Source organism: Muntiacus reevesi, chromosome 9 (assembly GCF_963930625.1).
Source record: "Muntiacus reevesi chromosome 9, mMunRee1.1, whole genome shotgun sequence".
Classification (NCBI taxonomy): Eukaryota; Metazoa; Chordata; class Mammalia; order Artiodactyla; family Cervidae; genus Muntiacus; species Muntiacus reevesi.
Genome location: NC_089257.1, coordinates 82,218,259 through 82,233,712, shown reverse-complemented (window position 1 = coordinate 82,233,712; position 15,454 = coordinate 82,218,259). Strand labels below are relative to the sequence as shown.

At 40.1% G+C, this 15,454-nt stretch overlaps 1 protein-coding gene across 2 annotated transcripts in view; it reads right to left on the bottom strand.

The window, feature by feature from the left end:
- Positions 1-15,454, bottom strand: part of ARHGAP42 (Rho GTPase activating protein 42) — a 321,353-nt gene that overhangs the window by 78,975 nt on the left and 226,924 nt on the right. Inside the window, exons 5-6 of one of the 2 annotated variants that reach the window (XM_065946301.1) lie at positions 10,082-10,183; positions 1,601-1,711 (exon numbers count right to left, since the gene is read on the bottom strand). In XM_065946301.1, the coding sequence (XP_065802373.1) occupies positions 1,601-1,711; positions 10,082-10,183 (213 nt within the window). The remainder of the gene's footprint in view (positions 1-1,600; positions 1,712-10,081; positions 10,184-15,454) is intronic. The other variant, XM_065946302.1, reaches the window with a different exon arrangement.

The window sequence follows — 15,454 nt, the reverse complement described above, 5'->3', positions numbered from 1 at the left end:
ATGAGGGCTTGTCAGGCTGACCATATGTCCATGAACCCCAGATGAGTTTCAGAGAGCCCCGTAGATGTTTATCAGACCCCAAAGCAACTGCTAAAAGAGGCTATCAATTCAAACAAGGGGGTTTAGAGGACTTACTATTTGGCAAACAGGACTTGCAGTCAAGGCTGTCATCACAGTGAAAGTGCTCAGTCGTGCCCGATTCTTTGTGACCCCATGGACTATAGAGCCTATGGAATTCTCCAGGCCAGAATACTGCAGTGGGTAGCCTGTCCCTTCTCCAGGGAATCTTCCCAACCCAGGGATCAAACCCAGGTCTCCTGCATTGTAGGCAGATTCTTTACCAACTGAGCTATATAAAGTTAAATTCTTGAGCCTGTGGTGTGGTCTCCAGTCCCTTAAAGCCTTCGAGGTGAAAGGATGGTCTTGGAAACGTGCGAAGCGGCCAGCAGAAAGGCAGCTGGCTCTAGCTGAAGGGACAGGAGTGAAGCAGGGATACAGAGCCAGGCAGGGGCTAAGACCCTTCCTGGACTCTGCTCTGTCCCAGCTTCCCATCACCTTTAGGTAATCACTGATGGGTTTCATCAGGAAATAAAATTTCCAAATATATTTAGAAATGTACCTTCCCTTCTCCCTATCATCCACTAAATTAGGAATAGGGTATTTTATTGCTCATAATAAGTAGTTTTTTTTTTTTAAATAAACTGACATATAGGAAGAAAGGAGGGGTTAAATTATATTTGATTTCCTATATATTTTATGATCAATACTCTATCATCTTGACTATAGAACTTACCTCTATTCATCACAGATGATACCTCATGAAAATGCCTATTCAGGCAATATTGTAATATATTAAGGCATTACTAGGGGAAAAATGCCAAGAAAACGAAGTAACTTTATAAAGACCAGCCACCTGTTCTTTTCTGCAATGCAGTTTACATTAGGGAATCCATTACTTTTTATACCGACTTAGGAAAATAAATGACTTCACTGGAAAGTCAGGCAGGTCTCCGCCTTGTAAGGAAGCAGAGTGGAACAAAGGAAGAAATACAGCCTTACCTTCTCTCCCTTCAACTAAAGGTTTGGTAAATGGGTCACTTTAGTGTTGAGGTGTTTTCCCTTAGGTATAAGTAATATACATGTTTTAATGTTAAATTTTAGGCTTTTTAAATCAACAGGCTATTTCAGAGCAGTGTTAGATTTACAGAAAAACTGAACAGAAATTAGAGTTCACACACACCCCCTTGGCCCTTATTCACACAGGTTCCCATTATTAACACCTTGCATCAGTGTGGTACATCAGTTACAAAATGATTGATACATTATTATGAAAGTTTACAGTTTACATTACAGTTCACTCTTGGTATTGGATCTGCTGTGGGTTTTGACAAATGTATAATGAATAACACGTATGCACCATTACAGCGTCCTATAGATTAGGACATTTCAGTGCCCTAAAGTGCTCCATGCTCCACCTACATACCCTCCCACGCTCTCTCCTTTTATTTTTAAAAACCATAATTGTCAACAGAAAAAAACTGCAAATTTTGCTTAGAAGATGTATTAACAGCTACTATTTTATACAAAAAATAGATCTTACCGGTTCGACAAATTCAAACTTCTTTTTTTCCTGAACCTCTTGAATTTTAAAGACATATTCTAGTGATGCCTCATAGAAGTTCTGATGTTCTCGGTCAATCTGTGTATCTGCCTAAAAAGCATAAAAAGGCAAATCATGACATAGGGAGTGATTATTGAAGGTTTGTGTTAGAGAGGAAATCAAATATTATTCTATTCTGAAACCTTTTTCAAAAATTGTCCTACAAAAAGTTTGAATATAGCAATTGTATCTTGGGAATACAAAGAATATGAAAACACAGTCCTTGTCCAAGAGAGCTTATAGTGTATGGAATGGGACGAAAACATACACACACAAACAGAGCAAACATCCAACACTCATTAAATTAAAAATGATTATAAAAGGGTATGTAAATCCATATGAAAATCTAAGCAATCACAAAAGAGAGTCTAAATTCTGGGGGAAAAAATGGTGGTGTTCTGAGTTGAATCTTAACATGAATAACTGGCCATGAGTAGTCAAAGATAAAAAAAGGGGTCACTCCCATGAAAACGTAAAGAGGGATGAAGAAGTCTGACAGAGTCTGCCTTCAGAGTAAGTGGAGGGAAGGAGGCAGAGGCAAGGCTGGAATAACACTACAAAAGATCCTGAAAACTGCATGTGCTGGTTTAGTCACTAAGTCGTGTCCGACTCTTGCAACCCCATGGACTGTAGCCTGCCAGGCTCCTCTGTCCATGGGATTCTCCAGGCAAGAGTACTGGAGTGGGTTGCCATTTCCTTCTCCAGGGGATCTTCCCGACCCAGGGATTGAACCCGGGTTTCTTGCATTGCAGGCAGATTCTTAGGTACCTGATCAACAAGGGAAGCCCTGAAAACTGCATAATGTCTCGATTTAATTGAGGAAGAATCATCTGAGAATATTCAAGAGCAGGCTTTCCTGATGGTTTGGAAAGTAAAGAATCCGCCTGCAATGTAGCAGACCTGGGTTCAACCTCTGGGTTGGGAACATTCCCTGGAGGAGGACCTGGCAACCCACTCCAGTATTCTTGCCTGGAAAATCCCCATGGGCAAAGAAGCCTGGCAGGATGCAGTCTACGGGGCTGCAAAGAGTCGGACACGACCGAGCGACTAAGCACACACATTATCGAGATAATATTGGTAACAGGGTTCCCAAAGCAGAGGTTCTGAGCAATGACTCACGCTGCAACAACGCTGTGCACATTCTCTCCCCTCTTCTATGCTCATCATTGTCCTCGAATGCTATCTTTAGAACTGACTGGTTCAGTAAAAAGGCATGCTTTTACCTTACTTTCACTGCCCAGCTACACTACTCCTCACCGCCAGCTGAGATTACTAAAGGCAGATGAGTAAAATGGCCTCTCCAGAATACTAAGTATCTGCCAGCAACAATTTGGGAATAGGACATTGCTTTGGAGCCTTTACATTGATAATTTAACAACAACAAAAAAAGCTTAAAGAAAGATAAAACTAGGTTTTCTGGCTTTGACAGCATAGCATCTTAAAACTTCATTTGAAAGGACTTTTAAAAATACTTACATAATTAAAAATAACCCAATAAGTAGTTCACTAGCGATGGTTAACCTTGAGAATTCCAAGTTTATAGTCTAATATATCAGAAAGTGAAAGTATCAGTCATGCAGTTGTGTCCAACTCTTTTCAGACCCCATGGACTGTAGCCCACCAGGCTCCTCTGTCCATGGGATTTCACAGGCAAGAGTACTAGAGTGGGCTGCCATTGCCTTCTCCAGGGGATCCTCCTGACCCAGGGATCCAACCCGGGTCGTCCTCATTGCAGGCAGATTCTTACCATCTGAGCCACAGAAGAAAGCCACAATACATCAGAAGAATATATAAATCAAGTGGGAAATTTGGACCAGTAGCTTTTCAGGACCCTAAGTCAGTATTTCACACAAATTATATACATTTTCATATTACCACTTAGAGGAACACACTATTTATAGAATAAATGGTAAGGGGATATAGGTGGTGGTATGCTAATAAAGTTTAACAATTGGTTCCCGTCGGGGTGGGGGGAGATCTCTATTGACACCATTTGCTGGTCTTTGTGGTATAAATATTTCCAAAATAACCAGTTCCAAAGCTCAAATACAACATCACTGAACCAACAACGAGAAAGAGATGAGAAAACTGGCCCTCCAAGAGAAAGCTCCAGTACACCACGGGGTGTAAAAGATGCAAAAATATTTTCGGTCTCAGAGATAACAGTCTATCCGACAAGTTATTTCTGAAGCTTCTGTTTAAAAGATGAACTTTGCAGTCAGCTCGCACACAGGAACAAACCTGAATGCCTGAAACGCTGTTAGAGCCTAAAATGCTTATTTCTGGTTAACAAAGCTGTGCCTAAGAGTTCGCAGAGCAGGCATGCTAGCCATTGAAAGGCCTACTTCGATTAAAGAGCTAACACTGGTAGCAGAGTTCCCCAAGGCAAAGGCTCTAAGCAATGAGTCGTGCTCCGACACTAGGGGAACGTGGATTTTAGGAGGGTTCCCAGCTGAAAGGAAGGCGTGAATGAGCAAGGGGGCGTGGTCAGCTCTCCCCCAGGTCCTCTCACTTCACCCCAGGCTTTGTAAATCACGACTGTGTAACAGCTGAGAGTCTTAGAGCACAAGCGCGTGCCCGTCACAAGGAACTCTTGTGGCCACGGGCTACCTGTGTTCCGGAACCATCTGTGAGCTCCACCTGAAAAAGCCCCTGGGGCCACCTTGCGGTGGGGAGGCTGAGTCACGCTGCCGCCGGGGTCAACACCGAGGCGGGAAGACGGCGTGTCTGCTGCTCGGGCGGCTGCGCCAGTGGGGAGAGAAGAAACGTGTTCGCGGCTCCTGCGTCTCCCCCAGTCTTCCCGTTCCCCTGCTCGCGCCTTGCCTACCATGGGTTCCACGAACAGTGTGCAACAGTGAACAGCGAGACACCACCCGCCTAACGGATGAAACTAGTTCACTAACGCTAAAACCGTGCAGGCGATACGGGCTGTTTTGAACCCCTGCTTTGTATCTGGGAGCCTGGAATTTGCGTACATGACAAGCAGAAGGTGTCTACATGACCAGCCTCCAGTAAAAACCATTGGCTCTCAGTCTACGAGATTCTATGTGAAGTCACTCAGTCGTGTCCGACTCTTTGCGACCCCATGGACTGTAGCCCACCAGGCTCCTCGGTCCGTGGGATTCTCCAGGCAAGAGTACTGGAGTGGGTTGCCATTTCCTTCTCCAGGGGATCTTCCCTACCCAGGGATTGAACCCGGGTCTCCCACATTGTAGACAGACTTTTTACCGTCTGAGCCACCAGGGAAGTCCCTTAGGAGATTTTAGTAGATACCATTTCACGAGTGTTGTCATGATTCCTTGCTGAGGGAATTAGGTCCTGTGTGAATTAAATCCTCTGGGAGAGGATTCTTAGAAGCTTGTGCCTGGTTTCCCTTAGAGGTCAACAACTAAATTTACTATACAAATCTTCTGTGAAAGGTCATCTAGAATGCACGGTACTAAAAGAATACAATAACTTAATTCTCTTTTTTTTTCAGTAGCAGATTTAGAAAGACATTCTTTTACCTCAGATGAATTCCTTTAGTCCTTGAGCTCATAGCGTGTATCAGTTGCTATATACTCATTAACAACTGTGGTCAAGTATTTTGTACAGGAGAAATAAGATAACTATGTAATTCATAGTCCAAACTTTTAAAACTGAAAGGGAATAATAATTACTCCAGAAGAACAGATTGCTTAAGTAGCTGTTGTTTCCGTAGCAAAGTCATCCCAATAAGAAACCAAGTTAGGTACATAAGAAAACCACACAGTTCAGCAGACCGCAGACACCTAAACCTCCTCACACACTCTAAGCTGTCTCAATTCAAACTAGAGGAAAAAGGGATAGTGAAAAAAACTATCACTCAGGTGACAGCTGTTGATTTATTCCCAGAGGAAAAAGGATTTAAGCTGGATGCTGAGGAATGGAGAGGTTCAGAGAAGGTGGAGATAAAAGAAGTGTTTTAGTGAGGGACTAAAGTCAAGAGAGGTTATGCTCTGGTAGATGGTGCAAAGGGGTTTATCTGAAACCGTCAGAGGCGAGAGCTGAGCCAGCATAGAGAGAATGAGTACACACCGCATCTGGTAAACCAGGCAAGGACTGGAGGAAGGTGTGGTCAGGATCAGAGCTGGACTTCAGGAAGGTCAGAAGATTAGCGTGAGCGCAGTGTAGAATGCACTGATTCAACGGAGAAGCTGGGTGCACCTGAACAGAAGGGGACCTCTTACTTGATACGGGTAAAGGTGTTTGGTATATCCTAATAAGACAAGCTTGAGGACGTGGGTGTGAGAAGCAAAGGGGGAAAGTCGAAGATAATTTTGACACAAGAAATAACACCAAGCATTAACAGAATTAAAGACGTGAGAAGCAGGGTCAAATTGGAGAAAACGGGTGAGATTTCACACATGTCACTATGGGGTCGTAGTAACACGTCAGTGGATAGTGCAGAGGTGGTCAGGATGGGAAGCACGGTGGTAAACACTCACTGAGATGTCACAGACAATATGAAAGGAGCAGAGCCTCTGGGGATGCAGAGAAGGATAAAAACAGCGGTAAGTAGGACCTGAGGGGTTACCTTCACTCAGGAGGTGGGCAAGGGGGACCTGCTGAAAGCATCTTTACTTATAGATACTAATAGAAACCCAAACTCTTGGCTCCTAAAAGGAACCCCTATACTCTTCTAACTATAAAACTGATACATACTTATTACTATATTCATTGTTCATTACTATAACAGGGAAATGTAAAGATAATAAATTAGCTGCAGCCTCACTATAAATAGTTTGATGTACAACATGCACACAAAAAATTACTTTAAAAGACATGAATAATAGTATATATTCTGGTTTAAATCCTGTTATTCCACACTTAGGCTAACAAATATTCCCAAATGTCTTTAAATGTTTTTTCAAATAAAAGTTTCACAGTCATATCAATTCTGTTTTTGGCCACGCTCTATTTGTGTATTTATCCCAATCATTCTTTTGTGCTATCTTGGATGTTTCTAAAATTTTTATTGTGAATAACTCTTGGATCAACATATTCACACAATTTATTTTTATACTCATTTCTAATCATTTCTTCCAATCAAATTCCTATGAACAGAAATCATTTCAACTCTCTTGCACATATAAGGTTGATTGAAATATGGTCAAATATACCTCAAAAGTTTTTGAATGATTTCATATTCCCACCAGAAAAGCCAAAGTCTGCTCAGTTTCCCATACCTTCACTAACAATGGATATTATCTTTTAATAAATTAACATGCTGCTACTATTATTAAATTATACTTTTAAAATGTATGATATAAAAACATAATATTTATTATGGTTTATATTTCTTCTTTGATGAAATGCCCTTTCATATTCTTATTCCATTTTTTTCCACTAAAACCTTTATCTCTTCCACACTGATTTCCAAAAACATCTTGTATGTAGGAGATGGTTTTCCTGTGTCATATAAGTCCCCTAATACTTCATCTTTTAATTTGATTTAAGGTCTTTTGAAAGAGACAGATTACTTTTATGCATTTTGGTCTTCCTACATTTCCTTCATGATCTCTTCCTCTTGGTTTATGCTTAGAAAGAAATTATCTATTCACATTTCAAATATTACTTCTTTTAGTCTACTGTAAAGTCCCATAATTTTGACAAGTCTGTTTCCAATTCTGTGTACTCCAATGGTGCATCTAATAGATGGCCTTGGAGCTTCACCAACACAAGTTGACCCCTAATTCAGTCCTGGTAATGGGTAGTCACTTGGGTTTCCACGAGCTAAACGAGCAAAGACTCAGCTGTGTCCTTGAGAAGGCACAGAAGGGTCTTTCTGAGAACAACTTCATAGGCTTGGTGCCGACAGAAGGACCAGAGCTGCTCTGCAAGGGAACAAATGAATCTAATGCCATGTTACTGAGTTAAACATGTGTGTAGCAGCATCTCCCTGTAACAGGTTTGACTCCTGGAAAGACCGAGGAAAAAACAGAAAACAACCTACATTTTTCCTTTTCTATACTATATGCTCAGAAGAGTTGCTTTACACAGTATTTGTGTTGTATTTGTATTTGTATTGTATTCTATCATGGGCTGTGCCTCCTGGAAAAAAAATTGTGTGTGTGTATGTGTGTATGTGTTTGTGTGGTGGGGCAAATGGAGGATGCTACTAACCATGTTACAGGTTTTTCTCCTAGCATCCAACTAAATATCAAGCCAGAATGAATATTCTATTCCATCATATCCCAACGGATTAGGAGTCACTAACAAGTATTAAAGATTGAGCTACACTGTCAGGGAAAATTAAAGCATAACCTCTAGAGGACTTTAAAATTATGACAGAGTTAGGAAGTCAAACCAAGCAATCCTAAAGGAAATCAGTCCTGAATACTCACTGAAGGACTGATGCTGAGGCTGAAGCTCCAATATTTTGGTCACCTGGTGACGAGGGCCGACTCACTAGAAAAGTTTCTGATGCTGGGGAAGATTGAGAGGAAAAGGAGAAGGGAGTGGCAGAGGATGAGATGTTTAGACAGCACCGCTGACTCAATGGACATGAATCTGAGCAAACTCTGGGAGATGGTGAAGGACAGGGGAGACTGGTGTGCTGCAGTCCACAGGGGTGCAAAGAGTCAGCCAGCTAAGGGCAGCGTCTCATAGTCACCAAGAATCTGGTAACTCTTCAGAGACTCTATGAATTACCCTTGATCTGGAGGCAGTCAATTTTTAGAATGTGCCTGGGCCTTGTCTTTGGTACATGATGGTGACAACCGGGGGAGCCTTTTCTACAGATGACTTTGTCTACATATTGCATTCTCTCTCAGGTTTATTCTAAGGGAATGTTTAAAAGTTTAAACAGACATGCATTTAAGAAGTTTAGAATATGTGAACACAATATTAAAGAACAACATAGTACACTATAAGATTAAAAATGTTCATGAAAATTAAAAATATAATTTCTCTTAATAATCTTAATAACAGATTTTTCTCCACTTCACATTAGCCCCAAAATCTTTCCAGAGGCACCCATCTATTAAATTATCCTATTTTAATAGCAGGTATTAATAACAAGTTATTCATTACAGTGAAATACAAATCTTTCCAACGTTCAACATTTTAAGTGAGGAAATTCAATTCCCTCTAGGGGAACATAAAAATACAGTAAAAAGGAATCAGAAGTAACTCTTCCATGCCTTTTGACTGCAGTTCCACTGCACTTGAACTCATTAAGCATGCCTCATGGCTGAACACGAAGGTCAGAGAAGTAAGGATAGGAGTAAGTAGGGCAGAGGACCAAGCTGAACTTGAACAACAGTTCAGGAAGGAAGGTGACTTTGCTAGGGAATCCGAATGAGACATTTAAAAGAGTTCAGTGATGCAATCCCTAGAAATACAGAGACGAGATGGAGATGAGACTGAAGGAGGCTCAGGACCCTGCACCATTCCCTGGGGCGGGCTGGGGGCAGTGACAGCTGCAGGGGACCCAGCTCAACTCCCGGTTCAGCTTTGAGACTCACCACTGTGCGCTGGGGGGAGTGTGGATGGTGAAAGACCATAGAGCCATTTAGAAAAACAAATAAAACATATGCTATCACTAGAGTGAAACTGCATCACTCCTCAGTAAAAGAATTTTCTAGCTGGCTAACTATAGTTAAAACACTACCAGTGAGAAGAGCAAATATTCAGGAAAAAAGGAAGAAATGCATCCCTTGTATGAGAACACTGTGTACATTAGTAAAATATTTCTGTTGACTTGTTTAAATTGACAAAAAATAATGAAGATATCAAAACATGTAACTGTATATCTTTTCTCCCTTAATGCTGATGTAGCGATTGAAGAACAGATACTTTTAACTTAATATAAATGTTACACCATGAATTTGGTAGGTCTTGCTATTTAGAATGGCTTCCTAGGTGGCTCAGTGATAAAGGATCTCCCTGGCAAGCAGGAGACGCAGGTTCAATCCCTGGGTTGGGAAGACCCCCCAGAGAAGGAAATGACAACCCACAGCAAGATTCTTGCCTGGGAAATCCATGGACAGAGGAGCCTGGCGGGCTACAGTCCATGGGGTCACACAGGAGTAGGGCATTAAAATATGCCCAACAGGAAGAAAAAGAAATAGCCTTGTTTTACTCTTTTTCATTATTGAAGGAAAGAGTAATCTTTCTCTTGGGACTGTTAATTTTAAATGTCACAAAGCATGTAAAATGCTCAGCACCCTGCTTGTCTATCTATAGTAAATGCTCAATTAGCTTAATTTTTTTTACTTTTTTATTTTTTAATTTATTTTTATTAGTTGGAGGCTAACTACTTTACAATTAGCTTAAATATTCTTATTATCATTAATTTATTAAACAGGAGCAGATTCTGAGATAATGTCTACTTTTGGAAATCTGGACTTCACATGACAATGCTAATGCTCTTTTCACATTTCAACTGGAAAAACTTACCTCTTGCAAATGAGATTCCTTTTTCTTTGCAGACAAATTTAAATGTTTGTCAAGAATGGAATAGTATTTTTCACTCTCTTTGTCAAATTTCTTCTTTCCATCCTAGGAGATCACAAAACAACAAAACATTCACATCAGAGAATCAAGATAACCTTGATTTCCATCATTCCCATCAAGGGTCCAATAAAATTATTTAATAAAGATTCAGTGAGCCTCAACTATGTGGAAAACTTGATGAAGTGGGAAGAAGGATATGAGGCAAAATCATCTGAGTATGTATTCTGCTCTCAAAGAAGTTCATAGAACTACAGTATGGAGGGGGCAGGCTGCTTATAGTAGCATTCCGTTGAGCACTCTATAACTGATTCTCAGGAAATTCTGACCTAGAAGTCTGGGACATAGCCAAGAGAAAAATGTCTCTTTTAGGCTTTTTTGGTGAGTCAGATGAGTTAACATACAGTTTATAGAGACCACTCACAAACTCTTTGCAAGGAATCATAATATTTCCCAAGTCACAAAAAAAGATGCCTGATTATTCAAACAAGTCATTGTCTTTTTTTTTTTTTTAAGTAGAAGAAATTTTTATGGGCTTTCCAGGTGGCTCAGTGGTGAAGAATCCACCTGTCAATGCAGGAGACACAGGTCTGACAATCCCTGGGTTGGGAAGATCCCCCGGAGAAGGAGATGGCAACCCACTCTAATATTCTTGCCTGGGGAATTGCATGGACAGAGGAGCCTGGTGGGCTACAGTCCATGTGTTTGCAAAAGAGGCGCACACAACTTAGTGACTAAACAACAACACGAGAAGGGGAGATAGGGAGGGGCTATTTTAAACAAAAAGTCCACTGGAGGAAATCGGGAGTTTGAAGTATAGTGGCTTTTCACTGGCTTAGTTTGACAGTTTCACATTGGCTGAGCTGTTCAAACAGCACATTCTTGATAAAAAGGAAAATACATCTTCACCAACTGGTGGTGTGAAATAATTAGATCAGTTCAAAGTCAAATCAAAAGGATTAGAATCATCTGCATCATCCACTCGACATAACTTAATAGCTGACCTTTGCACTGCTAAAATGACATTGTTTTATGGGTTCAACTGTAACCAGGCTAGCCCTTTGTTGGAAGAGAATACTTCACCTTTCCCCTAAGGCTTACTTCTATAGAAATGCAAACAGAATACAGTTCTAAAGAGAACAGGGCATGCCTAGACATATGATCTTCCTCAACTATAAATATGTTATCCACCAGGTATGTTTTTTCCATTTATGAGTCCATATGAAATAAATACTACATGACCACACTCATAAATTTCACTGGCCAAAGAAGTACTACTCCTTCCTTTTATCTCAATGTTTCTTGATGTGCAATGTCTGGACCACATTAATCAGAGTTAAGTATTTTAAAGGCTACTCAAAACATAGATTCCTATTACCCTTAAACAGAGATTCAGACAGCTCTTTTTAAAAAGCTCTGTGATTATTATGGATAAAACTTTTCATTTATTTGAATCAGTAAATATTTGGAGGAAATTAATTAAAAATAACAGTGAATGGATGGATGAGGAGAGGAGAGGAGACTCTGGGGGGAAGTGGGGAAGAGAGGAGAAGACAAGCAGGCCTCTGGTCGGTCCGTCTCACAACTCAGGTTGTCAGCTCCAGACTAACAGATGAAGGTATTCTATTCTGATCCAGTAGCACTCTAAACTTTTATCCACTCAATTATATTTCCAGAAACCCATCATGATCCAGTTGCATGGATGGAATGTTAGAAACTTAACTGGTAAAGTTGCATTGAATGAAAAAAGCAAGTAGGGTTCTGCTGTAAATGTTCTAGACCTTTGAAGAAGTGCAGGGATGTGTGTGCATTGCTGTATTATGCCTGGAAATAAGGCAGGGAGTCACATCTTCAAAGGATTTTTATCATTTAAGGAGAAAATGTCTACCAGGCGAGACACCATTGGAAAACACCAAGTGGCATCCCCACCCAGAAAAGGCCCCTGGGGGGACGCGCACAGCAAAGTGTGGAGGAGACGCCGGAAGGAGGCAGGCAGGTCCAGGCTCAGCACGGGAGGCGCGCGTCCCTCCACTGTGAAACACACCGGAGTGAGCATTCCATTGTCCGCTCCTGAACCTTGCATCTTGTGCCCACAGCTGACCTGCTCAAGCAATCTTCCCAAAAGCCTCTCTCGTTAGCCATCCTGAGCGCCTGTTCTTTGCACCTACAGACTATATATATAAATGCTTATTTCTTCTAACACAGCTTCAAGTTAGAGCTACTCTTAGCATCCAGCTTAAACAGACCTCATTCACAAGTCCACTTCACCAGTTTCCTCTGCTTGTAACTGTTCATCTAATTTTATATATGGGTCTCTTACGGTGTTCAAGCCCTACACTGCAGCAGGGAAATGCATATCCTAAATTTACATCCTGTATATATATAAATATGTAATATACAATTAATATAACAATATATTAATATTGATATATATTAATTAATATAAATATTTATATTTAAATAAACAAATAAATTATATATATATATATCCTATACTTCTTAAAATTAAAATTTTGAGAGAGTGCTCAATAAATATTTAATGAACATGCAAAATTATTCCTCTCGTAACAGTGGGCATTACAGTCCCTCACAAACATTCCATTTGATCAAAAACCGACATCCATGACACAGGGGGCGATTCTGCGCAAATGGCCTCAATTCGATCCCTGTGATGCATGAGCACGGTAGGGGTGGGGGCCACCAGCTGCCTGAGAGACTAGGACAGGAAGCTGACTCACGTTCATCTTCCAACAGGGGGCTTAAAATGTCTCAGTGTGCGCAGAAGGGACCAGGTGGGGGAGAGGGGAGCGCAGCTGTGGTAACTACACTTGCATCTTTGTTTTTCAGTGTTTGCTGGCATTATCAGGAATGTTAACTCAGTGCCAGCATACCAGCATTCCTGGCAATACAAAAATCATTCCCAGAAGAACTTCCTGGACTCCTAATCAAACCCTGGCACTTCATACCACCAGGCCAACAAGAGATCTACTCAAAGGTTCCAGTGATGCAGATAACACAGACACACTCAGTTCCAGTATAAAATTAAAGAGCTGAACCGAAAGAGGAGGGCATATGAAGGACAACTATAATCTAGGGAACCATATTCTTGAAAACAGAGAGCACTTCTTGTGACTCACATTTCCCCCCAAAAGCCATGATTTTGTCTCATGGAAGTCAGGTCCTATTTGGTTTTAGTAACTTAATACCACACAGCTATCGATTGTCTATTGTGTTACTTGTGGATATCAAGCTAAGAATTTTCTCCGAAACCAGTGCTGCAGAAGGAAGGGAAAATAATGCACAAATCTTTACGCTAAATGCTGTATGTGATTACTGACTTCTCATCGTCATAACATGATTCAAATAAATGGAAACTATGTTATAATGGTATGACGTTTTCTACAGATCCACAAAAAGTGCATCTGAACCATGTAATCATGTACAATGAAGTCATATATATGTGTGATATGTTTATATGTGTATATTATAAAATCTTTGGCAAGTTAATCCCCAAACCCAATTATAATGGCAAATGTGTAAGATAAGTTCAAGGTCTGTAATTAATGTGTGTTCCAAGCTATCCTGCATTTACTCTGAGCACATGATCACATTATTATTTAGCATCTAAGATTAGCAACTGAGGTTGTGCTGCACTTTCATCATATCCCCTGAGCTAAGGAATGGCAAGAAAACTCCCAGTCTTAAAGTTGTGATATATAACAAACAAATAGGCAAAAAATAAGTCAAATACTCATATAGGTCAATCACAAGTTATATACAAATGTTAAATACAAGGTCAAATCAACACCTCCTATTGACCACAAGAGGATACCAAAGGTGAACAGACTCTACCACAACACCTAGAAAGTCACAAACAGAAATATTTCAAACTTTATCCAATTGTTTTTTCTCTATAACAGACAACTGCAAAGCTTTGTTTAAACAACTATTTTAGCAACCTTAATCTTAACAATATCATGATCAATTGTTTTTAAGTAGAGGCAGTGAAAAAAATATTTTCTCTTTTTCTTTTAAAGAAGCACACATTTAGAATTCATACATCAAATTTTTAAGACAATTTCAAGGTTATAATTGCCACACAGGATATTGCAAAATTTTCCATGCAACTATTTATGTTACCATGTTAGTACAGCCATTAGCTAAATAAGCACTAAACATGTATTTTTAAAATCCTTTTAAGTGAGTGCACAGTAGCAGAAATAGTCATGTAAAGAGTAATAATAAATACCAATAGATAAATTTCTATTTCACAAATGCATAATTCTTATTTACTGGCACTGTGCTAGGCATTGAGAGGACAAGATAGAACCCTGACTACCAATCTTGGCTAGACTTCCTCCTTCTCTGATAGTGGGATTTCCTCACTACTCAGAAGAGTGACCTAGGGTGACATCATTTCTAAGTCTTGAATGAACAGCTGCTTGGATATTCCTTAGACCCAAGGGATTCCTGGTATCCAGAAACTCAGGTTGTTGAGACCCTTAATACAGCTTTCACAACCATGTTCCAACTGCGGTGACTGTACCCAGCCATTCCCCACCATGTCCCTCCTCCTCAATCTGCTGAAATACAGACATTTCAAAAAGGGCTTCTTTCTGCATAGCTGCACCAGTATAATTCACCATATCTTCCCCATTCCTATTATCTTACACTACCACCACTAGGTGGTCAGATTCATAAGAGCCAAAGGTTTCATATTTGCCTATATGAGCAACTCCTACAAAATGAAAAGACAGAAAAACAAATAGATAAAAATATAGATGAAGGATGTCAAGGGATAACAGAAGAGGGAAGTCAAAAGGGTAATAAGCATATAAAGAGTTTTTCAAAGTCATCAATAGTTAAGAAAAACACAAATTAAAATATTGAGATGTCCCATTATATGTATCAGATATTGTTTGGCAAGAGTTATAAAGGTGAATAACACTACATGTTGAATGCATGTAGAAACACAGGAACTCATAAAGGCGTACAGCCTTTCTGAAGAGAAATGTTGCATTCAACATTTCTAATTGGTATAAATGTGTGACCTAAAAACTAGCTTCTGGATGGTGCGCATCCCAGAAATATCCTCACAGAAAAGTCCATAAGGAAACATGAAAGAGGATCCGTCTGGGACAGGAAGATAGCCGGCTATTTACTGGTGAATATAAATGCATTAGAAGCACACCACAAAGTCGCAGGCATGAAGTAAATACTACAAATAGATGGATCTTAAAACATAATTCTGAGTGAAAACCACAAAACACAAAATAGGGAAATAACACAAAATCATTTATGTAAATTGAAGACATGAAT